Genomic DNA, 15054 nt, shown 5'->3' with positions numbered 1-15054 from the left:
CCTGGAGGAAGCCCGGGGCCCCCGTCTGGAGCCAGGCCCAGAGGGAGGGCCCAACAGCGAGCGCCTGGTGGCCGGGTTATCCAGTACTCCTGGATAGGGGTTGGACTCTATTCTTCTCCAGAGTTGCCCAAGGTGTGAGGCCTTGGGCCGGGGTGGGGATACTCACTAGCCCCCGGCTGAGCACCACTACGTTGGAGTTTATCCCGGTGGACGAGAGGGTCGCCTCCCTACGCCTTCGGCTTATGGGGGGGAAAACTCTGACTGTTGTTTGTGCCTATGCTCCAAACCGCAGTTCTGAGTATTCGGCCTTCTTGGAGACCCTGAATGGAGCCCTGCAGGGGGCTCCAGTAGGGGACTCTGTAGTCTTGCTGGGAGACTTCAACGCACACGTGGGAAACGATGGAGACACCTGGAGAGGCGTGATTGGGAGGAAGGGCCTCCCTGATCTAAACCCGAACGGTCGCTTGTTGTTGGACTTCTGTGCTAGTCATGGAATGGCACCATGTTCGAACATAAGGATGCTCATAAGTGCACGTGGTACCAGAGCACCCTAGGCCAAAGGTCAATGATCGATTTTGTAATCGTATCATCTGATCTGAGGCCGCATGTTTTGGACACTCGGGTGAAGAGAGGGGCGGAGCTGTCAACTGATCACCATCTGGTGGTGAGTTGGATCAAGGGGTGGGGGAAGACTCTGGACAGACCTGGTAAACCAAAACGGGTAGTGCGGGTGAACTGGGAACGTCTGGAGGAAGCCCCTGTCCTGGGGATCTTTAACTCACACCTCCTTTGGAGCTTTTCAGCCATCCCTGTGGAGGTTGGGGGCATTTAGCCTGAGTGGGCGATGTTCAAAACCTCTATTGCTGAAGCTGCGGTGATGAGCTGTGGTCTCAAGGTCTTAGGTGCCTCAAGGGGCGGTAACCCTCGAAGGAGCACTTTGAGGAACTCCTGAATCCGACTAACACGCCCTCTATGGTAGAGGCAGAGCTGGAAGCTGATGGGGGATCATCGTCAATTTCCCTGATGGAAGTCACTGAGGTAGTCAAACAACTCCACAGTGGCAAAGCCGTAGGGGTTGATGAGATCCGTCCAGAAATGCTGAAGGCTTTGGGTGTTGAGGGGCTGTCTTGGTTGACACGCCTTTTCAACATTGCGTGGAAGTCTGGGACAGTGCCTAGGGGTTGGCAGACCGGGGTGGTGGTTCCCCTATTTAAAAAGGGGGACCAAATAGTGTGTGCCAACTACAGGGGTATCACACTTCTCAGCCTCCCTGCTAAAGTCTACTCCAAGGTACTGGAAAGGAGGGTTCAGCTGGTAGTCGAACCTCTGATTGAAGAGGAACAATGCGGATTCCGTCCTGGTCGTGGACCAACTCTTTACTCTTGCAAGGATCCTGGAGGGGGCCTGGGAGTACGCCCATCTGGTCTACATGTGTTTTGTGGATCTGGAGAAGACGTATGACCGGGTCCCCCGGGTGATACTGTGGGAGGTGCTGCCGGAGTATGGGGTGAGGGGGTCACTTTTGAGGGCCATCCAATCCCTATACGCCCAAAGCGAGAGTTGTGTCCGGATACTCGGCAGTAAGTCGGACTCGTTTCCAGTGAATGTTGGCCTCCGCCAGGGCTGCGCTTTATCACCAATCCTGTTCGTGATTTTCATGGATAGGATATCGAGGCGTAGTCGTGGAGGAGAGGGGTTGCAGTTCGGTGACCTGAGGATCTCATCGTTGCTCTTTGCAGATGATGTGCTCCTTATGGCATCATCGGTCTGTGACCTTCAACAGTCACTGGATCGGTTCGAAACCGGTGGATTGCTTACTCCGGGTAGGGAATGAGCCATTACCCCAAGTGAAGGAGTTCAAGTAACTCGGGGTCTTGTTCGCGAGTGAGGGGACGATGGAGCGAGAGATTGGCCGAAGAATCGGAGCAGCGGGGGCGGTATTACAGTCACTTTACCGCACCGTTGTGACGAAAAGAGAGCTGAGCCAGAAGGCAAAGCTCTCAATATACCGGTCGATCTTCGTTCCTACCCTCACCTATGGTCATGAAGGCTGGGTCATGACCAAAAGAACGAGATCACGGGTACAAGCGGTCGAAATGGGTTTTCTCAGACGGGTGGCTGGCGTCTCCCTTAGAGATAGGGTGAGATGCTCAGCCATCCGTGAGAGACTCGGAGTAGAGCCGCTGCTCCTTTACGTTGAAAGGAGCCAGTTGAGGTGGTTCGGGCATCTAGTAAGGATGCCACCTGGGCGCCTCCCTAGGGAGGTGTTCCAGGCACGTCCAGCTGGGAGGAGACCCCGGGGAAGACCCAGGACTCGGTGGAGAGATTATATCTCCTCACTGGCCTGGGAACGCCTCAGGATCCCCCAGTCGGAGCTGGAGGATGTGGCCCGGAGAAGGGAAGATTGGGGTTCCTTACTGGAGCTGCTGCCCCCGCGACCCAATCCCGGATAAGCGGTAGACGATGGATGGATGGATATCCTGGCAAATCTGTTTCACAGATGAGAAAACAAATGAAGTCATGAACACAGGACAGAACTGCTGAGATCAGACAGAAAACGTCTCACCAGAAGTTGTTTCTCACTTGCCTCTCAGGGCTTCCGTAAAAACTCCTTAAACAATCGAGTTTTAGCAGGAAGTTTGGCCCCTTATCTTCCTTTACCTTCCTTCCCTAGGTGCCATCCTTCTGGATCTCGAGCAGAACTCTCTGCCCGGCATCGCCCATCTGGTGGTGGAGACGATGATCATCTCTGATCAGATCCGAGCTGAGGACAGACCCAGTGTTCTCCGGGCTCTGCTTCTCAAACACAGGTCAGAACCAGGCCAACACTCACTTTAAAGACATTTTCTCAAAGAGAACATTTGTTTCAATTATATTTTACAGTATTTTGCTGACTTATTAGTCAGTCTCTCTTTGACTTACTCGGCTTCACTAAACTTATTAACGATTCTCATAACCAGTGTCATAAAGCAGGTCATAGAGCAAACTAGTTAGGAAATATTGCAGGAGTAGGGTTAGGTGTCTGTGCAGGATTAGGATCTGCAGGATTCCACTAATGACACATGAGTATATTAAAGATGCTACACTGATCCATTCAGGAATGCTGGGAAATAATTGCATCAGAATTAACATGTAACATTACTTTTTATTAATAACTAATACTGGCAACTACTGTAGTTCTGGGCTTTTTGCTCGAAAAACCTGTTTCATAGATATTTTCTATACTTGTAATAAAATGAATCATGGAAAGTATTGCTACTGGTTTGGGAACTTATTACTATGTGCTCTTAAAGCTGGATATATTCTATATGTTTCTAATTGCTTAATGTATCCTACTAACAAATAGTGTGTGTGTATCCAAAGCCATTAAAACATGTATCAACATGTTATTCCTCTGTGCATTGTTTATTAAAAACTATTAAAAACACATCACTGATCCACACTGTAGCACTGGGAGACCCTGAACACAAAAACATACCGTAGTTTTATTTAACTTGATCCCATTTAATACTGCTACTGAAAATACTCACTAAAGAGCCAAATGTGTATTAATCCGCTGGTGAAAATAGAAATGCTCTATTTACAGCTGTTTGAGTTACTGTTGGTAAAAACTACTCTGCCCAGCTGTTTGAGGAAATGTTTTAGACTTTTTAACTTTATATTTATGACTTGTTTTTAAAAATTATTATTATATTATGATTATGTTGTTATGATTTTATAGAATTCAGTCTGACACCCTATTTACTGTAACAGCAGATTTGGTTTAATACTTAAAGTCCCAGAATTCCCAGTGCAACTAAACATTCATCAGTTAGATAGTGACTTAGAGACATAGAGACAGTTATTTAAATACAAGTCTTAGAGATTATTCCTTTAATATTAAATAAGAAGACTTTATCATTTAAGTACTTGTCACTTTAATGTGGGCAAATTATGTTTGACTCACTTGTTGAATTATGAGCCTAAACTAGAACTCTTACATGCAGTGTTGGTCTGTGGTGTTAGTAACCTTGGCAACAGATCGTGATTTCATTCCATTTAATACAACATTTAAATGACTTGTCAATGTCTGGTAGTGTGGATACAGCTTTGTTTACATTTTGATGATGAGTTGTAGGTATGGCAGCACTCCTCCTCCTCCTCCTCCTCCTCCTCCTCCTCAATAATCATCATCCTGCAATGGAGGTTGTTACAAAAAGGCAAACTCAGGGGAACAGCACAGGGAATTTCCAAATGGTGACATTTAACAACACTCATCATCCGGTGTACTTCCCCAGGGTTGACTAAAGTTGCAAATGTTAAACCTGTGCTATAAATTCTAAATGTTATCCTTTGACTTTGTATACTCATCTATAGTTGTTATTTGCATAAAAACACACAATTCAAAATTGGCATATGCAGTTTTAATTATTTATTATAATCTGTTTAGAGCTAGTGTCAGGAAGTTAAACAGTTCATAATTCCCTCTAATATCTATTTTACATTGCTGTGAAAACATCTCCTCCATACAAATGTATTTTTTCAAGTTTCTTGCCAAAAACAAAATTTTACAAGATTACATTTGAACACATCATGATAACGTTATAATTGACTTTTGACCGATACTATTTTTTACTGAATAGAGCTTGAACGCATCATAGTGTAACTCAATAGAACTTAGCTTTAGCTGTTTTTTAGCCAAGCAGGACTGTGCTTCCCACCAGCTGCTAACAGCTACCATTAACTAGTTCTTCTCCTGCCGATTGTAACACAGATTTGTTGTTCTCACATTATCACTTTATACCTTTGCATGAGCCCCCCATAGGCCTTGGGCCAGCGTCATCATTACACTGATGGCATGCCTGCTCATAACTGCAGAACCAAGAATAAAAAACACAGTGATAGAGGCTTTGTAAAAATAATTAAATATAATGAAACCAGCCTTTATAACAATTATGTTTCTTTTCATGAATCCAGGCTCATTGTGTGTCTGAAGAGTTTGGTTTGAGATGAGACAGACTTAAATCCCAGGATTTTGGATGAAAGCAAACTGACTAAACATGAAACTATTTGGGTGATTTTATTCCAAACGTTTACTGTTTCTCGTCGACAGGTCAGTTGTTATTTTAGCCTTTGAGGTTTTTGGTGCTTTGTGGTTTCTGCATGAGCAGGTTTTTTCCAGCTCGCCCAGTCACCCACTGTTGGTATCAAGTTTGATGATGTTGTTCGAAATTATTGGGTGTGATGTTGTTAATCCAGCAGAAGTGTCTGGGAGTAGATTTGGATAGGGACTGGTTATCATGGGTAACCACAACTTTTTTCACGTGTCAGGATTGACCAGCACTTTCTCACTAGAAAACTAGCAAGATGCAAATTCTCTCAGCTGACCATTATTCAAAACAAGAGGGGATAGTTAAATCACATCCTGCACACTGCTAAATATAACGTCAACGTGACATGTCATCGCGCTATAGCTCTCTCAAATGGTCCCCACTTATTGATCGGCACTTGCATTGAAAGCCAGCTAAACTGACCTAACAAATATGGTCAATGAAATAGTGCATGTGGTACACATAGTGCATTATAGATTTCTCATGGTTACATAACCAAAAAAACTAATGTAATAATCTAATAGAAACATATAATTTACAGTGTGAGGTTGGGTTGCACCAACAAGGATTCATTTTAAATTAAATTATTAAATAATGGTTTCAACTTTAAATTATGTTGCACCAAATTTTAGAACTATCTTAAAATTAAGAAAGATACAATTTTAGTTTTTATCTAAACCTAGATTAAAATCAAATATTTTGCACCTTTACTTCAACATGTGATCCAGTATTAACTTTAAAGATTACACTTACACCCCCCCCCCCCCCCCCCCAAAGTCAAGCATCTATATATTGATTAAACTCTAATTGATTTTGGTTTACATCAATAAACCTGGATTTACTAAACAGAGATTCACTTTTTTAGCTGTGCAACAGAACACCTTTATTTTAATTCTGGATTTACTCATTTTAAACCTAAACCTGTTTTGCAAACAACTCAAAAAATTAATCCTTGTTAGAGCAACCCAGCCTCAGCGTGCCCTTTGGTAGGCCGGTCATCCATTACTGTGACTATTGGATGGATTTTATTTAGATATTAATAATAATAAATAATTTATTTCTTATTACATCATTATTTGTTTGCTGTTTTGGAGCAGTTGTCATCAAATGGTAGGTGTCCATTTTTTCTGAGCACTTTTCAAACTTCTCCTACAACTGAAAGCTCCAGAATATGAGATAGAGATTGTTTTGACAACTGCTGTTGTCAAGGTCAAGGATTAACTTTCACTCATACCTGTTTTAGTTTTCCAAGGAACTCATCTTATCCTCATGTCTCTTTATACAGCTCTACTAAGCCACTGGTCCAGCATTCTCTGTCTGGCTCCCCCTCTGTTGAACCAGAATGGTACAGCTTGGGTTTGATCAGTAACAGATACTGTATATTGAATGTACAATGCAAATAATTCTTCTAACACTGTGGTTGAGAAATGTGTTGTTTCACTAAACCTTAATGGATGGATTTTGCACAAAGCTGGCCAGCGGGCATTCTTAGCTTCAGACCATCATGCGTTTATTCCGTTTTTTTCAGCCTTTCCACAAAAAGTCCCAGCATGCCACTGGCTGCTTCCACAGGCGTGAAGAAAACACTATCAGTAGAGTCATCACTAGATATCAGATTTATGGCGTGGAAAGGAACACATTGAGGTGCTGCTAAAATGTAGCTCATCGCTTACTCAGACCACTTCATAGATCCTCTGGAAACGTCCCGAGCACAATTCACTTCAGTGTCACACCTCGTTCTTTTGTCTCTGGGTGCTGTCGCGTCCAATTTGGCCGCCGTCTTATTGGACCGTGCGGGCCTAATGAGGTGATGTCACCATTGGACTGAGCAGTGATGTAATAAAGCAGTGTTGAAAAATCCTGGCTGGTGTGACACATTAAATACTTCTCTGTAAGAGGGAGAGAAACCTGCTACACAGATCAGTCTCCAGCTATTTTATTGATGTTCTAATGCAAATATCACGTTTTGACAAAAAATGAATGTGTCAACTTTGATTTTGTCGTAAGAGATTTCTTATGAGATTGCATTGAAAGCTGGTTTAGATTTGGAAGGATTTTGCGGATGGCTTTTCTAAATGTATGAGCTGCTTTGCAATGCATGAGGCAAAGCTCTACAAGGTAGATTAGGTGAACAAGAATGTGATTGTCATTTCTAGAATCAAAGTACCTAATAATAATGATAAGAATTGATTTTCTTCTTTTTAAAACAAAAGCTAAACTGCACTATTTTTTATTTTATAATCATAAATGAATCCATCCTCAGGCTAGATAGATGACAAGTAGACATTTGTGTTGAGGTTGATTGATAAATGTATAAAGGAAAATAAATCAGAACGTTGTAATGGTGCTCCCTGTCCATCTGCTGTAGAAGCACCTGTCAGGCCTTCCACCAGTGCTAGCATGATTTGTGTTTTGCTTTATATTGGCTGAAGCTAAATTAAAGTCTGCAAGGCTGACTTGGGGTAAGATGGCAAGAGCGACCGGTGCAAATACGATATCCATTGAATCACATAAAAAACAATATAATAGGACAACACTGAGGTCATTTGTACAAGGTCCGTAATCTGAGAAACTATTTCTTCATAGCCTGCTAAAAATGTCTCTCTGCTTCAAGTTCCAGAGATACTGGAAGTTTATTCCTTTCAATTGTTGCCATGTAAACAAATATATTTTTGCTCATTGAACTCTTGAATCTAAAAAGGATCAAATGTGTTGAACTGCCTCTTGTTGAATAGTTGTGACTCTTAAGACAGATATTTGGGGACCTCATTATGAAAAATGTTATGATTAAATCCCAACTTGATTTGTATGACTCTCATATTTTCAACATTTAAATTGTTGAAAATATGCTGAATCAGGATGTTTACATGGAGGTCATTTTAACACGACCCTGACTCACTTGTTGTGTGAGGAACCTTTTATAACTGGATGGATTGACACACAATGTTGTGCAAATAAGCATGGCTCTAAGAGGTTATATCCTAATTTCTTTGGTGATCCCCTGACTGTTTAGCTTGATAAAACGAATGACAACAGCTGTGCTTTGTGCTAAGTGCTAATAAGCAAATGTTAGCATTGCTAACACACTAAAACGTAGATGGTGACCCTGGTAACCATTGCTAAACAGCAGCGTGTTTAGTCAGTGTGTGAGCATAGAGTTTTAGGATGCTGTTGTTAGCATTTAGCTCTTTCTCATGTTTTTTACTTCCCCACAGCCATCCAAGTGATATGAAACATCGTTTTCACCGCCACCAGTCATCCAGCAGTCTTCATGGCAGCTTCAATCACAACAATGTCCCGGACACCAATCTGCCGCTGGTGGCTGAAGACCAGGAGGAGCACCAGGATAACAAAGGGCCGGTATACGACCCAAAACAAGACGTGTTTGTTAGCCTCTTTGTAAGTTTCCTTGGTCTTTTCCATTTGTCCTTCACTCTTCAGTAATCATTATTCTTCACACCTTTACTCTTTGTGTCAATTTGAGAAGCTTGTGACAGAGATATGAGATAGACGTCGACATACTTGAAACAGTGCAGGCACAAATCAGTAAATATGATTCACCAAAGTAAGCGGTTAACTAGTTTTGACAAGAAACCACAAGGATAATTTAACTCAGCTTTCTAAATGGACAGAGATAAAAGCCACATTGAGCTGTCTTGTTCTAGTTTATGGTTTGCATTAAGTTCTAAGAGTCAGCAGTAAGCATACGTTTAAGCGTGATTACACTAAATTCCTGATGTGAGGCCTGTGGCTCTTGCATTGTTCTTTGAACCACCCTCCTGTGAGGTCAGAAGTCATGTAGGTAGTTATTGAAGTCGGAGCAAGCACGCCTCTCCGTGCCACATGTGTTGAATTATGTTCTTAGTCGACTTACAGGTGCTTGTAGTTAAAGCTTCTTGATGCATTAACTGTGAAAACTTAATGTTCCCCGCGGCTTAAAATGTTGGCAAATTTAAAAGAGCCTATTAAAAACATTTTGTTCAAACATAAAGAACCAGTCGTCCAGTTGTGTGGGTTTTAAATGTATTCTGCAGGGCCATGAGAATATTATTATCCACACACACATAGCCATTCCCACATTATTGGTCCCACGCTATGTTACGGTGTCACAGCACGTATGTTCTGTTCTGTATGTACGTTCTGTTCTTCCTCCAAGAAATCTCTCCACCCTCTGCCTCCTGAGAGCCATCCAGCTGCAGCCAGATCCATGAAACTCCTCGCCAAGATTCCCAAAGATGCTGAGGCTGTCATTGTTTTAGTTGGTGAGCTCCGTGACTTTTGACAAAGTAGATTAGTTAGAGGAATGTATTTTTCTTTTCTTCTGTTTTTAAAAAAACTGCTTGTTGTATATTCTCCATTAGTCCTGGCCAAATACAGAAATACGATAATTGAATTACATCAGTTTACCACTATACTCATGTCTGTAGTGCTGCGCTGCTGTTAATGTAAAGTCAACGCCTGCAGCTGCTTTGCTACGCCCCCTGAGGACCTGGAAAGACTTTGCTTTAAAGCTGCAGGATGTCTTGATTTAGCCTGAACAGCAAATTAGCAATACTAAAAGATGTAATGAAGAGGAGATTGATTTTGCAGTTCCATTTATGTTGAGATACTTAAATAGGGGGTGAATGCACTAATAGCTGAAGAGCAAACACATATGTTGTGATAAAAACAAAGGCCCAAACCTCCCTTGTGCAGAGATGTGAAACATTTTAAATGACTAAACTTTTTATTGTCCTTTTCTTGTCAGGCTGTGTTGAGTTTCTGGAGCAGCCGGCCATGGCCTTTGTCAGGCTGAATGAGGCAGTCCTCCTGGAGTCTGTGCTGGAGGTCCCCGTCCCTGTTCGCTTTATTTTCGTCTTGCTCGGTCCCAGTCAGTCCAGCGTGGACTATCATGAGATTGGACGCTCCTTCTCCACTCTCATGTCTGACAAGGTAGATATAAAACTTCAAAGATGTAAAACCACATTTCAATCATATTGAGTCACAAAAAAAACCAAAGAAAACTAATTAATTATGTAGTTTTTGCACTCTTGACATTATAAATTATATTTAGAATTGATATGACTTTAAATTACATAAACTTAAAAAAGGGATTATGTAGAAAATGGCTTAATACAACATACCAACCATAAGTGGATCAACTTAGTTTAAAATATATACATAATGCAAAGAATTACATTCAAACTAATAACTCAAAGTGATACATTTGATTAAAATTGGTCAAAATGGCTTACCCATGTGTCAACTATAAGGCCTGATTTTATATATAGCAGTAACTATATTATTATATTAAATAATTATATATTTTTTAAGATAGGCAAGCGGTAGACGATGGATGGATGGATGGATGGATGGATCCTCCCCTTATTGTTTAACTTTTTTACTTCTTCGAGTGTGCGTTTTGTGCCCGGTTGGTACATGTATCACTTGTGTTTGCTGTGTCTGTGTTCTTTAAAAGAAAGCCTCATAAACGTTTTTTTTATATAAATAAAAATAGATTATATTCTTCCAGGGCATATGTTTTCAGTGGTGTGATGGACATCTAAACCGTTTATCTTTAGTTTTTTAAACCAATAATTACTGAGCCAAAAAGGTTTCACGCATAGCACAAGTGTGTCATCATGGTGATGACGGTCGATTGAATTTCGTTGCAGAGTTTCCATGAGGTGGCCTATTTTGCTGACGATAGACAGGACCTCCTGAACGGTATCAATGAATTCTTGGACTGCAGCATCGTAATTCCACCCTCAGACGTGGAGGGCAAAGACCTCCTGAAGACAGTGGCTGACTTCCAGAAGCAGATGCTGCGCAAGAGGAAGGAAAGAGAGCTCAAAAGGCACCAATCCTCATCTAGATTGGAGCTGAACAACAAAGGTATTCTGTCAAGTCCCTAAAGAGCCTAGCACACCAGTGTTAGTCCTGCGATGCAGAATCAGACTTCTTTTAAATCGTGTGCAGAACATTTCCTACATTTGCATTGTTAGAATCATAAATGTTAAACATTACAAATCAACTGAACAATAAACAGTAGTTTTACAAATGAAATAAAACATCCCATTGCCTCAGTAAATAAAACTCAATTGGTCTATTGGTTACAGTAATATTTACAAATCATGTATCAGTTAAATTATTTAGAATTTAATTCATAACTACCCTTTCCATTCAAAAATAAGTTTGACATCCCGTTGTATATATTCAGGAATATAATAACTCTTAAAACTCTTAACAATATGATCAATGCTTTAAAGCTGCCACCTGTTTAAAGGTACAATCAGAATTTTTACAATATACATTTAATGCATATATAATGAATAATATAACAATCCTAAGTATTTGAGATTTAATATAGATACAAAATTCACATTTTGTGTTTCTCAAGAATCTACCACTGGCTTGTATCCCAGACATCTCTCAATACTTTCCAAATTCCCAACTGTGTCAGCCCCAAGCCTTCCAACTAAAATGTTATGAAATGCCACTCAAACAGGAGTAAATAGTGCATTTGTTGGGACTACACATGTTTTGCTCTTGTGAGTATGTAAGGTAGCAGGAACTGTGAGTTCAACTACTGTGCCTTTAATGTCTATTGTCCGGACCTGTATGGTTGTTTATTATGTTGTATTATTATGATGATCAGTACTAGTTTCCTTATGTAATGGAGCCTGTAACAACACCCCTAGAGGTGAGTCCAGAGGAGGAGGAGGAGGAAGATCAGGAGGTGGATCCTTTGAAGCGCTCAGGGATCCCTTTTGGAGGCCTGATCCACGACATCCGACGCCGGTACCCACACTATGTCAGCGACTTAAAAGATGCCGTGGACATGCAGTGCATCGCTGCCGTCATCTTCATCTACTTTGCTGCCCTGTCGCCCACTATTACCTTTGGAGGCCTGCTGGGTAAAGTGAAGCTACGATAAACAACACATTTGGACTCCATGTCATTTTGATACCTGTGCTCTGAAGGTGTGTTTTTGACTGTTTTCACATACAGGAGAAAAAACAGAAGGCCTGATGGGAGTGACTGAGCTTATTGTGTCAACTGCAACTCTTGGAGTTATATTCTCGCTGCTTGCTGGTCAGCCCCTCCTCATCATAGGCTTCTCGGGACCCTTACTGGTGTTTGAAGAAGCCTACTACAAGGTACTGAGTACATAGACATAAACATAATTCCCTTTTCTCCCCTGAACATGTATCTAGAGAAGCCCTGAAAGGCAAGTGAGAAAAAAATAATTCTGGTGATCCATTGTTTAAGTCAGAGTTTCGGCTGGGGAAATGTTTGTTTTGTTTTTGTAAAACTCATTTTGACCACAAGAGGCTGAAGTGCACTACCCCATGTTCTAAAGAGGACTAAAAGCATTCATGTTTTCTTCCAGGTAAATTGGAAGAAAAATTATTCTCTACTTCTCCATGCACTCTAGACTCAAGCTGCATATCTTAAGTTAAGAATTTTAAGCATAAGAAAGTTATGTAACATTACTGTTATGTCTTTATTTTGGCTAGAAAACATGAATGCTTTCAGTCCAATTTAGAACATTTGGTGTTGGTGCACTTCAGCCAAAATGATCCTGTGGGGAAAGAAAAGTTTCACCCTCCAAAACATGTTTTGCCGACCTGTTTTCACCTGTTTTGCAGATTTTTTTAAGGAACATAAAAATATTATCCTTTCTGCACCTGTCCTTAAGGCATAAACACGGGAGACAAAATAATTTACATTTGACTTAGGAACCTAGTTTTTATTTTCTCTCACTTGCCAACAGGGCTTCTGTTCTGTTCTGTAACTAACATGTCTTTGTTTTTTCACTTAAGTTCTGTCAGATCCACAACTTTGAGTACCTGACTGGTCGTGTGTGGATTGGTTTCTGGCTCATCTTCATTGTCCTGGTGATGGTAGCAGCAGAGGGCAGCTTCCTTGTTCGCTTCATCTCACCCTTTACACAGGAGATTTTTGCTTTCCTCATTTCCCTTATCTTCATCTATGAGACGTTCTCTAAGCTCTTCAAGGTATCAACCTCAGACATCGCAACAGCAATCTGATTTTAGAAAGTAAAAGACACTTTTTAATGCAAGAGACAATACCTATTATATGATAGCATCTAGATTTCGGTTGAATGCTTCCCTTGTCATATCTGCAAAAAGCCACTGCCAACAACACACAGAGGATAAAGTGAGACTCTCTTCTTTCCAGGTGTTTAAGGAACATCCACTGTTGGCAATATACCCACACGACCACACCTCAGCTCAAGAAGTCGATGCCCACATCTTGAACCAGCCAAACACTGCTCTTCTGTCTTTTGTCCTCATGATCGGCACTTTCTTTGTGGCTTTCTTCCTCCGGAAACTCCGAAATAGTCGGTTTTTAGGTGGCAAGGTAACCTGCTTTACTGAGTCTACTGCTTCGGGTGGGCATTTAAAGACACCCTGTGGAGCTCTCTTGTAAACGAACAAAGTCATGTTAACGATATCCTCAAGGTTAACAAGGTTGACTTGATGTGATGGATGTTTGGTTTCTCATTATCTCCAGGCCAGAAGAATCATTGGTGACTTTGGCATCCCCATCTCAATTTTAGTTTCAGTGTTGGTGGATTACTCCATTACCGACACTTTCACACAGGTAATTGTCGGCATTCTTTATGACGGTTCCAATCAGAGCCTTTACTCAGTACTTTAACATTATTTGTATTTACTTTTAGAAACTCAATGTGCCGTCGGGCTTCTCAGTCACGTCCCCTGACAAGAGAGGCTGGTTCATCAGTCCCTTTGGTGACAAGCAGCCCTTCCCCGCCTGGATGATGGGAGCGTCTATTGTACCTGCCATTCTTGTCTTCATCCTCATTTTCATGGAAACTCAGATCACTTCGTACGTACAGTATGATTATGTCTTGACAGTGTTTTCAGTGTAAAATCTTTGATTTCACTTTTTAAATCTCTTCTAATTTTTCCTCCAATCTATCAGTTTGATTGTCAGTAAAAAGGAGCGTCGCCTGGTCAAAGGTTCGGGGTTCCACCTGGATCTCCTGCTCATCGTCACTCTGGGGGCCTTCTGTCCTCTCTTCGGCCTGCCGTGGCTCACCGCAGCCACTGTGCGCTCCGTCACTCATGTCAACGCTCTCTCCGTCATGAGCAAAGCCACGGCGCCCGGCGAAAAGCCCATGATCCAGGAAGTGAAAGAACAGAGGCTGACCGGGCTGTTTGTGGCTGTTCTTGTTGGTAAGAGGAAACGGAAGTTTGGGAGTGTGGGGTGCTAATTGATCATTCGCTAAACCCCACCCCTGAGCAACGATTGCTACATCATAGCTGAGCAACTGTAGGCATGCAGGCTTGTCAAGATTTAGATTTTTACACAAGCTGCAAACGTGTGCATGGGGCGGTAGTAATAGTGATACTTACCATCTCTAAAGTTCAAACGGTGGTGTCTTTATTTAGCCTTTACAGCAAGGAATACATACAATAGATGCCAACATTAGCATGCCTGGCTAACCCGTTTAGCGTTATTTTCCGAAGCCATCTCATTTACATCTCAATTATTTTGTTGTGTCATAGGTCACGTTAGAAAAAGATATCTGTTCAGGATGAAGGGTGATGAGGCGATTGGTCAATGGTGGAATGCTCCTCTGGAGTACTGTATGAAATTTAGCTTTTTTATCAATTTAATTATAAACCTATAATATGAATCAAGACAAACCTTTAATTCCACAACATATTATAAACAGTCACAATTAACAGTGCATCTCTAATGATCTGCAGGAAAAGAGGAATCTGAATTACTGACCACTTCCAGAGCAATCATTCTATTTTATTATCTGGCTGTGGGGGTTGTATTTTTCTAAAGCGTTATTACAGTGCTGGAATTTCCAGGCAATTATTTGTCTTGAAAGAAAACATGAGCTCAAAGGTACAGAGTGCCACTTCTGCAGCTCCTGCATGTCTAGACATTCATGAAGTATGAATCAGCCGTCGCAAAAGCT

General features: G+C 41.5%; 1 protein-coding gene across 1 annotated transcript in view; it reads left to right on the top strand.

Moving 5' to 3' along the window:
- slc4a3 (solute carrier family 4 member 3) overlaps nt 1–15054 on the top strand; it is a 56125-nt gene that overhangs the window by 31487 nt on the left and 9584 nt on the right. The window contains exons 8-19 of the mRNA XM_029458519.1: nt 2675–2810; nt 8306–8489; nt 9247–9352; nt 9838–10022; nt 10745–10964; nt 11771–11986; nt 12081–12229; nt 12896–13090; nt 13275–13457; nt 13611–13700; nt 13780–13946; nt 14043–14296. Coding sequence (XP_029314379.1) covers nt 2675–2810; nt 8306–8489; nt 9247–9352; nt 9838–10022; nt 10745–10964; nt 11771–11986; nt 12081–12229; nt 12896–13090; nt 13275–13457; nt 13611–13700; nt 13780–13946; nt 14043–14296 — 2085 coding nt within the window. The remainder of the gene's footprint in view (nt 1–2674; nt 2811–8305; nt 8490–9246; nt 9353–9837; nt 10023–10744; nt 10965–11770; nt 11987–12080; nt 12230–12895; nt 13091–13274; nt 13458–13610; nt 13701–13779; nt 13947–14042; nt 14297–15054) is intronic.

This window comes from Cottoperca gobio, chromosome 21 (assembly GCF_900634415.1).
Source record: "Cottoperca gobio chromosome 21, fCotGob3.1, whole genome shotgun sequence".
NCBI classification, from domain to species: domain Eukaryota; kingdom Metazoa; phylum Chordata; class Actinopteri; order Perciformes; family Bovichtidae; genus Cottoperca; species Cottoperca gobio.
Note: the sequence above shows the minus strand (reverse complement) of the source record. Positions and strands in the feature narration are given on the sequence as shown.